Source organism: Ambystoma mexicanum, chromosome 3p, assembly GCF_040938575.1.
Source record: "Ambystoma mexicanum isolate Mex_15411 chromosome 3p, UKY_AmexF1_1, whole genome shotgun sequence".
NCBI classification, from domain to species: domain Eukaryota; kingdom Metazoa; phylum Chordata; class Amphibia; order Caudata; family Ambystomatidae; genus Ambystoma; species Ambystoma mexicanum.
Genome location: NC_090925.1, coordinates 891492279 through 891505623, shown reverse-complemented (window position 1 = coordinate 891505623; position 13345 = coordinate 891492279). Strand labels below are relative to the sequence as shown.

The 13345-nt window shown below is 47.4% G+C and overlaps 1 protein-coding gene across 4 annotated transcripts in view; it reads left to right on the top strand.

The window, feature by feature from the left end:
* CHD6 (chromodomain helicase DNA binding protein 6) overlaps positions 1–13345 on the top strand; it is a 2307824-nt gene that overhangs the window by 1151590 nt on the left and 1142889 nt on the right. For all 4 annotated transcript variants that reach the window (XM_069652122.1, XM_069652123.1, XM_069652121.1 and 1 more), the window contains exon 20: positions 4438–4640. In XM_069652122.1, coding sequence (XP_069508223.1) covers positions 4438–4640 — 203 coding nt within the window. The remainder of the gene's footprint in view (positions 1–4437; positions 4641–13345) is intronic.

Genomic DNA, 13345 nt, shown 5'->3' with positions numbered 1-13345 from the left:
GCAGCCCCAATAAGGGAGGCGGCACACCTCCACCGAAACAGTGACGCTCCGTTCAGGGTCTCTTCTCACACAACCCCAGTAGGGGGGACGCATTTCCAACTTCACCCAAGCTTGGGAAGGGATCACATCAGACAGATGGGTGCTGTCAACAGTATCCGCGGGGTACTGTATAGAACTACTAGAGCGTCCCCGAGACCTTCCTCCACGACAAAAAATACATTCTTTGGAACACCAGAAGATCCTCCTAGAAGAGATCGGCGATCTGCTGGCAAAGGACGCAATAGAACTCGTCCCGGGACACCAGGTAAACAAGGCTATTTATTCAACTTACTTCCTTGTGCCAAAAAAAAGATTTGACAATGCGCCCAGTATTGGACTTTAGGCCTGCCAACAAGTATGTCAAGCCCCAAAAGTTTTGCATGACAACTCTCCAAGAGGTAATCCCCCTCCTAAAGAAGGGGGATTACATGGCAACATTGGACATGAAAGATGTCTATTTTCATATTTCCATGTTCCCAGCGCACAGAAGATACTTGCGCTTCAAGGTGGACAGTCGGCACTACCAGTTCAAGGTACTGCCCTTCGGGATAGCTTCAGCCCCAAGGGTATTCACCAAGGTATTGGCGGTGGCGGCAGCACACCTATGCTGGGAAGCAATCCCGGTGTACCCTTACCTGGACGACTGGCTCATCACGGGGGAAACCCCAGTAATTTGCAGAACAAACATTCAAAGGACTATCGACCTCCTCTTCGAATTAGGCTTTTCAATAAACGAGAAAAAGTCAAGTCTAGTGCCAAGCACATCCAAACAATTCTTAGGGGGCTATCCTAGACACTCAAGAGTGGTTGACCTTTCCTTCAGAGGAAAGAATTCGGAATATACTGCTGCAAATTCCGCAAGACCAGTCCGGTCGCCAGATAACGGTACGCAAAGCTATGCGCTTGCTGGGCATGATGGCGTCATGTATTTACCTGGTCCCCCACGCGCGCCTGCGCATGCGTCCCATGCAGGAATGGTTGGCGAAACAATGGTCTCAGGCAAGTGGTCAGTGGGACGATCTAGTGGTCGTTTCGCCAACACTGGTACAAAGCCTTCACTGGTGGACAAGAGAATCTGTCCAAGGGGAAACCCTTTTACGATCCCGAGATACAGGCGGTAGTCACAACCGATGCATGCCTGACGGGATGGGCAGCTCACCATCTCCAACACACAGCTCACGGTCTCTGGTCTCACGCAGTGGCCAAGAATCACATCAACCTGCTAGAGCTTCTGGCAGTATTCAGAGCGCTTCAAGCTTTCGAACCCTACCTTTTAAACCTGTCAGTGCAAATCCGGACGGACAGCACTACAGCCATGTTCTACCTGAACAAACAAGGAGGGACTCGCTTGCCAAATCTGTCCAAGCTTGCCCAGAAAATCTGGATATGGGCACTCAGACTGAACATCTTCCTGTCATCGCAACTTGTTCCAGGGGAATCTCAATTCCATAGCGGATGCTCTCAGCAGAGACCCCCTCCCAGAGGAACATGAGTGGTGTCTACACAGAGAAGTCGTAGAAAATATCTTCTCTCAGTGGGGTTTCCTCCACTATAGACCTATTCGCCACAAGCGAAAACAGACAATGCCCAGGATTCGCATCCAGGTTCCCCCAACCAGACTCCCAGGGGAACGCCCTGTGGATGAACTGGTCAGGGATGTTTGCGTATGCTTTTCCACCAACCCCCCTAATCAGGAAGGTGGTCAACAAGATGAACAGAGAATCGATGAGGCTCGTCCTGGTTGCTCCCATGTGGGCGAGACAACCGTGGTTCCCACACTTAAGCAGACTGGCGGTGTACGAACCCATCAAACTTCCAAGCTGGTACAACCTATTGTCCCAGCACCAAGGTCAAACAGTGCACCCTCAACCCAACTCAATGAACCTGTCAGCATGGCTCTGAGGTCATAGAGTTTGGACATCTCAAATTACCACAGAGGTGTATGGACATCCTAAAAGAGGCTAGGAAGCCCAACACGAGGCACTGCTACTTTGACAAATGGAAGAGATTCGTTATCTGGTGCCAAAATAAGAAAGAAAATAAGAAGGGTCAGTGAAATTCAGGCTCTGTCAGTGCAGGATCCTTTCTTGACTATTCATAAGGATAAGCTGGTTTTACAGACACACCCTAGGTTCTCACCTAAGTTTATTTCCAAATTTCATGAAAACCAGTCCATCAAGCTTCCGGCTTACTTCCAAAACCCACAAAGCTCAGCTGAGGTTAAACTACACACCCTAGATGTGCGTAGGGCGGTCCTTTACTACGTAAACAAGACCAGACCGCTTAGGAAAACAGATCAACTGTTTGTCTCCGTAGCCACAGGCAAGGAGGGAGATCGTGTCTCTAAGGGTGCCATCTCCAAGTGGATTGTCAACTGTATCCAGTTGTGTTACTCTCTTTCTGACAAAACTTTGCCTTTTACGCCCAGAGCCCACTCGACAAGAGTCATTGGGGCCACTCTGGCTTTCATTGCAAATGTTCCCCTTGACACCATTTGCAAAGCAGCTACTTGGAGCTCTATTCACACTTTTACTCAGCACTACTGCATTGACACCCATTCCAAGACAGATACTCAAGTGGGACAAGCGGTTCTAAGACATTTATTTGCTCATGACCCTTCTCAAATCCCACCTCCTAACACTGCTCGCTAATCTATGCAGAGCATGTGATCTAAGCAGATTCCACAAGCCTCAGAAGGGATACATTACTCACCGTAATCGTATTTCTGATGCTTGTATCTGCTTAGATTCACTTGCGACCCACCCTTCCTCCCCTCTGAGAGAAGGCGCATGGATGCTTGTAGTCTTATCTTATCTATCTTCTATCTGCTTAGATCATCTGTACTCTCGCTTCTCCTCATGCTACCTTATGTCAGAAAAAATACAATCTGAGGGTCCTAGACACGTGAGGGATCATGGGTACAGGGGACGTCACACTAGGGATAGTATTACTGGCACGCCCTGTGTCGGCGCCCATTTTTGAGTTTCGAAAAACAAACTGTAATACTCTGCAGCTTCCACTAGATGTCGGCCTATGCACAGCATGTGAATCTAAGCAGATACAAGCATCAGAAATACGATTACGGTGAGTAATGTATCATATATATATATATATATATATATATATATATATATATATATATATATATATATACCCCATTCTACTTTGGATGGGTTAAAATCTGAAGGAAGCCGCGGGGGCGGGGCATTTATACCGCTATATCCTATTGGGGCGTGCGTAAACAGCCCAAAACGACATAGATGGGACACAAAAGTGTCACCATTTTTCCTATGGAAAAAGGCTTTATAAATGTAACGAGGGTTCCCAGTCTGACGACGGGGAATATTCTAAGCATGTGAATCCATGAAAGATACCAATGCTGGAGAAATAGAGTTACAGGTAAGAAACTATTCCCTTCTCATCCTCTATGCTTCTCTCTACTTTCCCTCTCTCCTCTTCAGGCCCTCCGATCTTCCCACACTTTTCCTCTCCCTCTCTTGCACTCTCTCTCTCCCTTACTCTACTGAATACACCCTCCAAGCTCCACTTTCTTTTGCTACTCCCTCTTTTTTCTCCCCCTCCAAACACTGCTCTCTTGTTTCACTACTTCCCTTTACTCCACCTACTCTGACACCCCTTCCTATACCATCCTCTGCTCACTCACTGTCCTATCTTCCACGCCCCTCTGTCTTAACGCTTACTCCCAAAAGCACTGCCCGCAAACACTTAATCTCACCCACACTCTTATAGTCACTGCTTCACTCTATCAGTTTGGTACCACTCTCTCCCACATTCAATAACATACCTCCACTCGAACCCACCACGGCCACAGACTCCTGAGCTCTCCACTCGACCTCCACACCAACTGACCTCACCCCAAACCCGTTCACTCCGGTTTGTATGCACGGGCCTTTTATACCTGTTTGGTAGTTTTTCTTGATTACTGTTTTGTGCTGCCGATTTATTTTTTTAACCAATTTTAATGGCTTTAAAATGCATCATCTGCTATTGTTTACTGTGTTGCCAAAAGACATAAATTTTAATTGGCGTGTGAAGGTCCTTTTCTTGTTCATTCTCAGGCAAATGTTTTCTACCAGTCTAACACTCGGACCAGTATGTGGTTTGTTTTTGTAAAGGTGATTGACGTTAGAATCTGTACATTTCCACTTGCAAAGTCAGTATTTCGTCATAATAAGAAATTGAAATTACCTTGACAGAAATTAGCAAATCTATTGTCCTTCACTGCTATATGTAGCAAATACATGAATGGACATTGACCCACAAACAGATGTTAAATATAGCAAAGATTGATTCAGGAGAAATCGTCTGATTTGTATAGAAACATTTGTATTTGAGAACATGCTTGTGAAGCAGTAAAACTTTAATTTTCTTACCCAGGAGTCTCTGGTGATCGATCAACCTCGTGTCAGACGACAAACCAAACACTACAATTCTTTTGAGGATGATGAGCTGATGGAGTTCTCAGAGCTGGAAAGTGATGCAGAGGAGAGGCCAACACGATCTAGACGCTTGAATGAGAAAACCCGGCGATATCTCCGAACAGAGTGTTTCAGAGTTGAGAAGAACTTACTCATATTTGGGTGTGTAGCTACCTGTAAATATTCTAAAATGAATGACAGACGCGCAATACTGAGTGGTTTGTTTGAGGCAATGCAGTGCTCAATTCAAACAAATAAATCTTGCTTTGTAAATATAAAGGATTAAGATTGTTTTGTGAAGCCCCCACAGAAAAAACTCTTGCCATCTACATTCTCAAGGCCAGACCGATTTTGCTTTTGCAATTCCTATTAATTGTAGATTTGCCCTTTTAGAGAATTACCAATGCTTCCACATCATAGTATATACCTGATTGTCAAGCTTTGTGTTTGCTTTGCTGCCTTGTTTTAATTTCTCGGGTAATCGCTTAGAATGCATGTCCCAAAAATCGGGCAGGTCTCATTACAAATGCGGCAGCCTATTGTTTGGATTAGACGTGGCCGCTTTCTTAGATTACGTTCCACAGCTCAAAGTTATATAATTCAGCAAAAATGTTCCCCAAGAAAGAATGTAATTTAGTGATTAATTCACTATGGTGTAACATTAAATGCTGCAGCTCAAAGTTGTTCCTACCATTTTGAGATGGGATCCGTAAAACACTGCCGTAGTTCAGGTGTGAAGGTCCACTGAATTGCATTTTCTGGTTTCAGCCCTCCTTCATTATATTTTTCAACCAAGCTATAATGCAGTTGGAAAATGGAAAGGAACAAAACAGCCTCAAGACAAAAAAGCTCCTGAAACAGGTTTTACACCTTTCCCTACCGTACACAGTTGCACAAGCTTATACAAAATGTAGGACAGTCTAACACAGCTTTCACTCTTTCTGTATCACAGAGAAGCAGATTGTCACTTGGGCCACTGTAGAGAGTGCTACAAGAGGTCTGGCAAAGATGTAAAGCTCCATTTGTCCAGACTTAATAATGGAGATGTATTCTCGCCACAAACGTTGAATGTTTTAGTCCCTAAACTGGATTTATTTCTCTTATAATTCATTTTATTACTTGGGAGCACATGGTCACGTCTTAAATCTTGCATTCATTGAAAGTGCCATTGTGGGTCCTAACAGACTGTTGGCATCGCAGATTTGTTATGTATGTAGTTGTGACATTATCAATTGATTGGTTTGTTAAAGTAAAGGTTAATGGTAGTTCTGATAAATTACTGTGTTTTCTGTACAGAATTTGAATCTTGTGAAATATTCCCAGCCACTATGCTATAGCCCTCATTTGCTTTGGCGGAGCCCGCGTGCACACATGAGCAGGGCCTTCCATATGGAACAGAATAGAATACACAACACAGAAGGGTATAATGGCATCACACGGCTGGTATCTTCAGTTATTTCGTTATTTCCCTTGACATATACATCCAGAACATTTGGGTGGTAACTAAGGGTTGGATGATGAATAATGAAGCATAGATTTTATGTGACAATACAGCTGTCAACTCAATGACTTTATTTAACATCTGTCCCTTTTAATAATTTTATTGTTTGATTTGATTCTGTGATTCTTTATTCCCACCTACCTTGTGTAACGAATTAGGGGTATTCGTCCCTTCTTCCCAGGGGGCAACCACCCCCTTTGAGGCTATGGAGTAGAGCCCATCTGCAAGACCTTCCCTCTGGGTCTTGGCAAGTGCGACCTCACTGGGAGTGACACCCCCTTAGGGGACAAGGACTCCCATTCCCAAAGGCAACTCCCTATGCAGGGCACTTTATCTGCATTTATGGGACTGCCTCTCGTTCAAAACACTGTGTCGTACTACTGTTTGGCTATAGACAAAGTTGATAAGATATGATATTTTATTTATATCGAACCCATACACAAGTGTTGAATCAAGCACGCTGTCTGCACGAAAAGGAACTACCCCTTTAAGAAATGTTTGTATGAAAATGGGATGAGAAGGCCTGAGGAGAGAGAACGCTACGCAGGCGAAGCCCCCTTGCGTGTCAATGCCGTGGAGGGTTGACAGTGTGGCGTGGAACCCGCGGCACTCTGATAACCAATGGATGCCAATCGGAGATGCCTCAGCAACATCCAAACGGACAGCAGGGAAGCCGTTGTCCAGACGAGGGAAGGAAGGAAGGATCCGTCCAATGAGGTAGTGCAACCATGGAGGAGCCGTGTTGGGCCTGGTGCCGGTATAAGAACGCAGAAACCTGGAAGACCAGGAGAGTGGAAAGCTCCCATCTGCTGTCATTCGCAGAACGCATCAAGACTGCGAGACTGCAACAAGCGAGACGCCCAAAAAGCGGACGTGAGAAAGCAGACTAACCGGCTTGAGCGAGTGCCGAGCACTGTGAAGTCACCCACAACAAACACAGGTACTAGGGTGGACTGGAGTAGCTGGAGGCCACCAGGAAAGTCTGTAATAAAGAGCAGAGACTGTGATGGCCATAAGGGCAATAATGGAATAGAGAACCAGCATCACAAGGTAACTAAGGAACTGTACAAAACCCTAAACAATAAGAACAACTGTGAAGCATTAAGAAAGTAGAGACAAAGAACCTAGGGGAGAGAAAAGAACCACATGAGATACCTCAAAGAGAGATAAGTGCTGAAGAGTGGGGATACCACTTAACAGGAAATGATAGAACGTGTTATGTGTTAAGAATACAGAGTGAGATAACCAAGGAGGAAAAGAGTTCATTATGGAGACCCCAGAGCTGGGGGACCCGCAGAGTTTATAAAGCAAGTGAAAAACATAAAGCAAAAGGAAGATGTTTGAGAGACTATTGACTCGAGGAGAACCAAGATAAGGGACATATGGTCTTGAAGGCAAGATTCATGACCAGTTGGGAAGAGCTACGTGAGCTGGTAAATAAAACCCTAAACTCTTCTCGGAATAGATCAACATAAGGAGCTGTATTTTCAAATAGAGGCATTTGCTCATTGAAGTTGTACTCAATAAGAAAACCCTGAAGGAACGCCTCAAGATAAAAGACAAAGCGGAGGCCACCAGAAGAGACATTATTTTGGCTCAGCTTATTTTTAATTTTTAGTGGTAGGGTTGGGTAGATTTAGTGTTGGAATTAGGACATTTTGGTTTTTGACATAGTGACGACATCAAGCACCTTTAGTTTAATTTAGTTATGTAGGAAAGTCCCCTAAAGCGACAGGGTGAGATAGGCATTTTCTTTCATTATTTAAATAAAAGAACCTCATAATGTCCATTGTCTGACTCCACCTTCCGACCCACCACACTTGCTTTTTAATTGTCCTGTTGACCTTCCGATAACCTTATCCTTCCACACTACCCATTCCATGCTGGAAAGTCCAGTTCAGGATTCCATTGAACGTTTGAATGAAAAAGTAACAGATCTTCCTCCAGACTGGGAATCTGAAATGTTGCATGCTTTTGAGGGTAAGGTGTTTGACTATGTAGCCTGGGCATGCGCATTCAACTACTTGATAACCCTAGCAAGAAATATTTAAACTGTGTGGCAATCATTCGAGAGATGTGTCACAGTTTATACCTAGCAAGAAAAGTCTTTCATGAGATTTCAGCAGATAGCAAGGATGCTGCAAGATAAATTTAAAAAAAAACTGTACTATGTCAACAGCCCCTAGACAGGTCAGTGTCATGTGGCGCAGTTAATGAATTTGAAGTTTTGGGTTTATGCCATATGTGCAAAATGTCTTGAGAAATGCTGCTGCAAGGCCTACAAACCGAAGCACCTTTTATCCCTCAAGTCCTTAGATTACAAACCGCAGTCCCTGATATCTGATGCCAAGGCTACTTATTACACCACCACCATTAAAGCAACCTCTAAAAGGAGCAAAGCCTTTTGTTCAGCAGTCAATCACTGCTTGAACACCACCATCTAGATTCAGATGGAGCAGAATCCCAGAAGTCTTTTGAGGCTAGCAATGTCTTATTTATCAGCAAGATCAATTCAATCAGGCTCCACATAGATGGTTCTAAATCCTCTGACCCCTTTCCCCTCTACCCCCCATTGCCTGTTCATCCTGGACCAGATTCTCTCCCCCAATGACCACTCCAACACGCTTGAATCCCTAAAACCGACCACTTATGCTGATGTCATCCTCCGAGCAAACCATTCTTAAAAAGAAATATACCGGTCCTGACCCAACTGCTCTTCTTAGCCTAGTCAACCAGAATACATTTCCAGACGTCCTAAAAACAGGGCTTATACACCCACTACTGAAAAATATCATCCCTCAAACCGGAAGATCTAGTGAACAACCACCCAATCATGAACCTCCCGTTTATCAGCAAAGTCATTGCAAAGGTAGTTGTATATCAACTACTTAATAAAAATCAAATGACTCATTCTGGTCCGGGATTACAAATACAGGGGACTCCCCAATGCAGCACTGAAACATTCACCATCCGAGGTGGCCCACATTGTCCTTCAGATTATCGATAAAGGGGACTTGTGCCATCTTGTTCTCCTTGATATCTCGGCTATATTCGATACAGTCAATCATCACACACTAAGCACTTTCCTTGCTCCCAGGATGTGGTTCGAATGGATTGTGTCCTCCAACGCATTCCACATCTTTGACATGTAATGTCCACAGCTGTGCACTTCGGAAACATTTTCGGCAGAGGGTGTCAGGCGTCGATGGCGTCTGGTCCATGTCCCTCGAGGGCCTCCGTCGAGGATGACGTCACAGGATGTTATAAATAGGATGCACGGCGCCCGTAGCCTCAGTTCTTTTTTTCCGTGAACATGTTAACTTCGTGAGACTCGGCGCGCCTTGTGAGTTTTGTTCATTGAATATGTCTTTCTGTTCGACCCCTTCGACTCCGCGGTCCGGTTTCAAGACCTGCCGGGACTGCAAGTCCAAGATGTCTCCGATGACTGCTCGAAATTCCAGTCGCTGACTGCAATGGCCTTGCGGCAGCGGAAGGGGAATCTCCAGGTGGGTAGGAGCTCGAAGCCTGTTAAGTCCCGGACTAACAAGTCCAAGGGGGTTTCCACCGATGACTCAAGGGGCGACTCTCCACGTCAGAAGGAATCCCGGGGTTCTCGGTCCCGGAGTTGTTCCCACCACTCGTCTTCCTCGTCCCGGCACTCGCAGAAGCGCCGTCACCGGTCGCCTTCCCCGTCCTCCTCGGAGGATGGTGCCTCGAGGAAGGTTAAGTGCCCTTACGGAGGAATGGGCTGCTTTCAGGAAATCTATGATGGCGATTTTTCAATCACAAGACTTGGGTGTGGTCGCTCCTTCTGACAAAGCTGGCCTGGATCGGTCTCGGTCTGAGGCTTGCACACCTTCGGGCTCGGGTTCACGACACGACACACATCGGGAGCCGTTGAGGTCCCGTACGGACAAGGTTTCGAAAGGTTGCAAGAGACATGTCTCAATGTCTCGGTCCTCGTCCCCAGCGGGACTGCAGCAACCTATTGAGGGCCGGCGTCGACTCGTTCGGCACTGTGTCTGTCCGATTCGGACATCAACGCCTTGCCGTCGTATCAGCCCACGGCGCTGTCAGCACTTTTGTCGACGCCTTCGGCAATCTCGATGTTGATGTTGTCGACGCTCTCGACGTCGAAGCCTTCAGCGCTATCTACGTCTTTGGGAATTTTTTCTCAGAATTTGCCATTGGAGTACCCAGACATTGTTGATCCTCCAAGAAAGACTACATCGAAGTCAGTAAAGCCGGTTTTGGCCTCCAGGCCCTCTTCTGTCCCCAGACCTGGGTTTCAACCCCCTCTCTATGATATTTTTGAAGAGGAGGAAAGGTCTGAGGTTGAGGAATCTGATGACCTTGATGATGCTCCCATTTTTTCTGCGGACAGTCAGTTGGAGGAGTTGAGACAAACCCTCCATGATGCAAGTGGACTGGCCACTTCCCCGGAAGTGGAGTTTGGTAGACCTGAGCCTGGGGCTCATGCAGAGTCGTCTTATAGGAGACTCATGGCACGAGTCTGAGTATTTGGGCTGGTCTAGTCCTCCAGAAGATTTTGTGAAAGATGATCTGACGGACATCTTGGATCAAGGTCCGTCCTCTGACCCTGTTTAGCCATTTCATTCTACCTTGCAGAAAAGGGTGGCAGCTGCTTGGCAGACCCTGGAATCTCTTCAGGCCGTAAATAAAAATCTTACTAAGAAATACCGCTATTCCGTTAGCGACCCCAGCTATTTGTCTACTCACCCCACTCCTGAGAGTTGGGTGGTTCAGGCGGCTACGGCCACCTCAAGGCAGGCGGCGTACCCTACCATCCCTCCGGATAGGGACGACAAGCGCTTCGACGGTTGTGCATGGAAGGTATTTTCTTCTGGGAGCATGGTCTTGAAATCGGCCAACTCCACGTGTGCCTTGGCAAGCGTATTCCCGAGGAGGAAGAAAGGGATGGTTTCCTTGCTATCGTGCAGGATGGCAAGGATGACATGTGTGAGGCCCTTCAGTCGGGTTTGGATAAGGCTGACCTTGTGAGCCAGTCCATGGCTGCAAGCACCGTTATACGCATATTTGTGTTTGATTCCGTTAGACAGGATTTGCTCCGGATGTGTAAGCCTGTCTTCTGAACATGCCCTTTGATGGCGCTCATTTATTTGGCAGCAAGGCTGACGAGAGCCTTGAGGTTGCAGACTTCAAAAGTGGCAACGAAGTCTTAAAGTGATGCAGTGCGTCAAACTCCGCCTTTACTTCCTAGGGGACAGCAATGGAGGGGGGGTTTCTTTTTGTTACTACTCCTCCGTTGGTAGAACGAGGGGGGCCGCGAGTCAAAGGGGCCAGCGAAAAAGTACCCATGGTGGTTGGGGAAATCGTGCTGCCAAAGCCGCTCAGACAGCTGCCTCCTTGCCTTCAGGCACTGCTGCTTCCAAACAGTCGTGAGGCCATGTCCCATGGTTCGCCGGTTGGGGGCAGACTGTCTCAGCATCTCGAAGAATGGTGGGCCATTACTTCGGATACGTGGGTTCTGGATACCATAGCCCACGGCTACTGCCTTCCCTTCCTTCAGCGGGCTCATGACAATCCACCAGGGAAACACTCTTTGAAGAGTCCGGATCCGCTCCTTGCGCAGGAAATCTTGTCCCTGCCGGAGAAAGGTGCCATAGAACTGGTGCCTGTAGCGGAGAGGAACAAGGGTTGGTATTGCCCTTATTTTTTTTTTATCCCAAAGAAAGACGGGGGGGATTGAGACCCATCATGGACTTGGGTTGGTTGAACCAACTTCTCAGGAAGGACAAGTTCAAGATGGTCACTCTTTCTCAAGTCCTCCAGGCCCTTCAACTACAGAGTTGGTTGGTTTCTCTGGAACTCAAGGATGCATACTTCCATGTGCCGATGCATCCCGCGCACAGGAAGTACCTGAAGTTTGCGGCTAGCGACTCGCACTTTCAGTTTCAGGTCCTGCCGTTCGGATTGACCTCTGCCCGAGGGTCTTCACCAAACTCGTGGTAGTGGCAGCGTACCTCAGGCGAGGGGGGATTCACGTCTACCCCTACCTGGACGACTGGCTTATCCGGGCGCGCTCTCCTGAGCTAGCTTTGGATCATCAGTGTCACCGGCCGCACCCTCCACAGGCTGGGCTTCTCCCTGAATTTAAAGACGTCACAACTGACACCTTCCCAACAGCTCCAGTACATGGGGGATGTGTTGGACACATCCTTGGGGAAGTGTTTGCCTCCTAAGGTAAGGGCTCATCACATTGTACAGATGGTGGACAAGTTTCAACATGCCCAGTGACTCCAGGCTTTCGAGTTCTTAAGGTTGCTCTGCCTCATGGCTTCCTGCATTTTTCTGGTGCCAGAGGCCAGGCTGTGGATGAGATCCCTGCAATGGGTCCTTAAGATGCAGTGGTTGCAGTTCTCCGGCAAGATGACAGATCCTGTTCAGATCCCACGCTCGGTCTCCCAGGACCTTCTGTGGTGGGTGAACGAAGGGAACCTGATGAAGGGGGAACCGTTTTGGCAACCGTGGCCGGAGGTGACTGTATTGACGGACGCTTCCCTCACAGGATGGGGCGCTCATGCCAACAGCTTGACCGCCAGCGGTCGTTCGTCTCCGTCGGAGTCCAGACTCCACATCAATCTGTTAGAGCTGAGAGTCATCAGGCTGGCCCTGAAGGCTTTTCTGCCCTCTGTACGGGGGAAGAGTGTCTTGGTTATGATGGACAACACAGTGGCCATGCATTACCTCAACAAAAAAGGGGGGGCAGGGTCACTCCCGTTGTGCAGAGTGGCAATGCAGCTCTGGTTCTGGGCCATCCAACAGGAAATTTCGATCTCGGCAGTTCATCTGGCCAGCGATGAAAATGTGGCGGCGGACGCTCTGAGCAGGAAGAGCACAGTCTCTCACGAGTGGGAGTTGGCTCAGGAAGTCCTTCAGAAGATCTTCGCCCTTGGGGAACCCTGCAAGTGAATCTCTTTGGCACCAGTGTCAACCGGAAGTGCGAGAGATTCTGCTCAAGGGAATTTCCTCCAAGAGGAGCCTTAGGAGACGCATTTGTGGTGGATTGGTCATTCCCACTGCTGTATGAGTTTCCTCCAGTCCCCGTCATTCCTCAAGTTTTGCGGAGGTTACGGAGGTTCGGTACCCACATGATACTCATTGATCCGGGAGAGCGTGGTAACCGGACCTTTTGGAAATGTTCATCTGCCCTCCATGCAGTCTTCCCTGCCGATAGGATCTTCTCTCGTGCGAGGGGGGGTCAGGTTCTCCACTCAGAGGTCAATACTCTCAACCTTCACGCTTGGTATCTGAAAGGTTGAGGTATAAGGATTGGGACCACCCGGATGATGTGATGGATATGTTGTTTTCAGCCAGGCGGCCT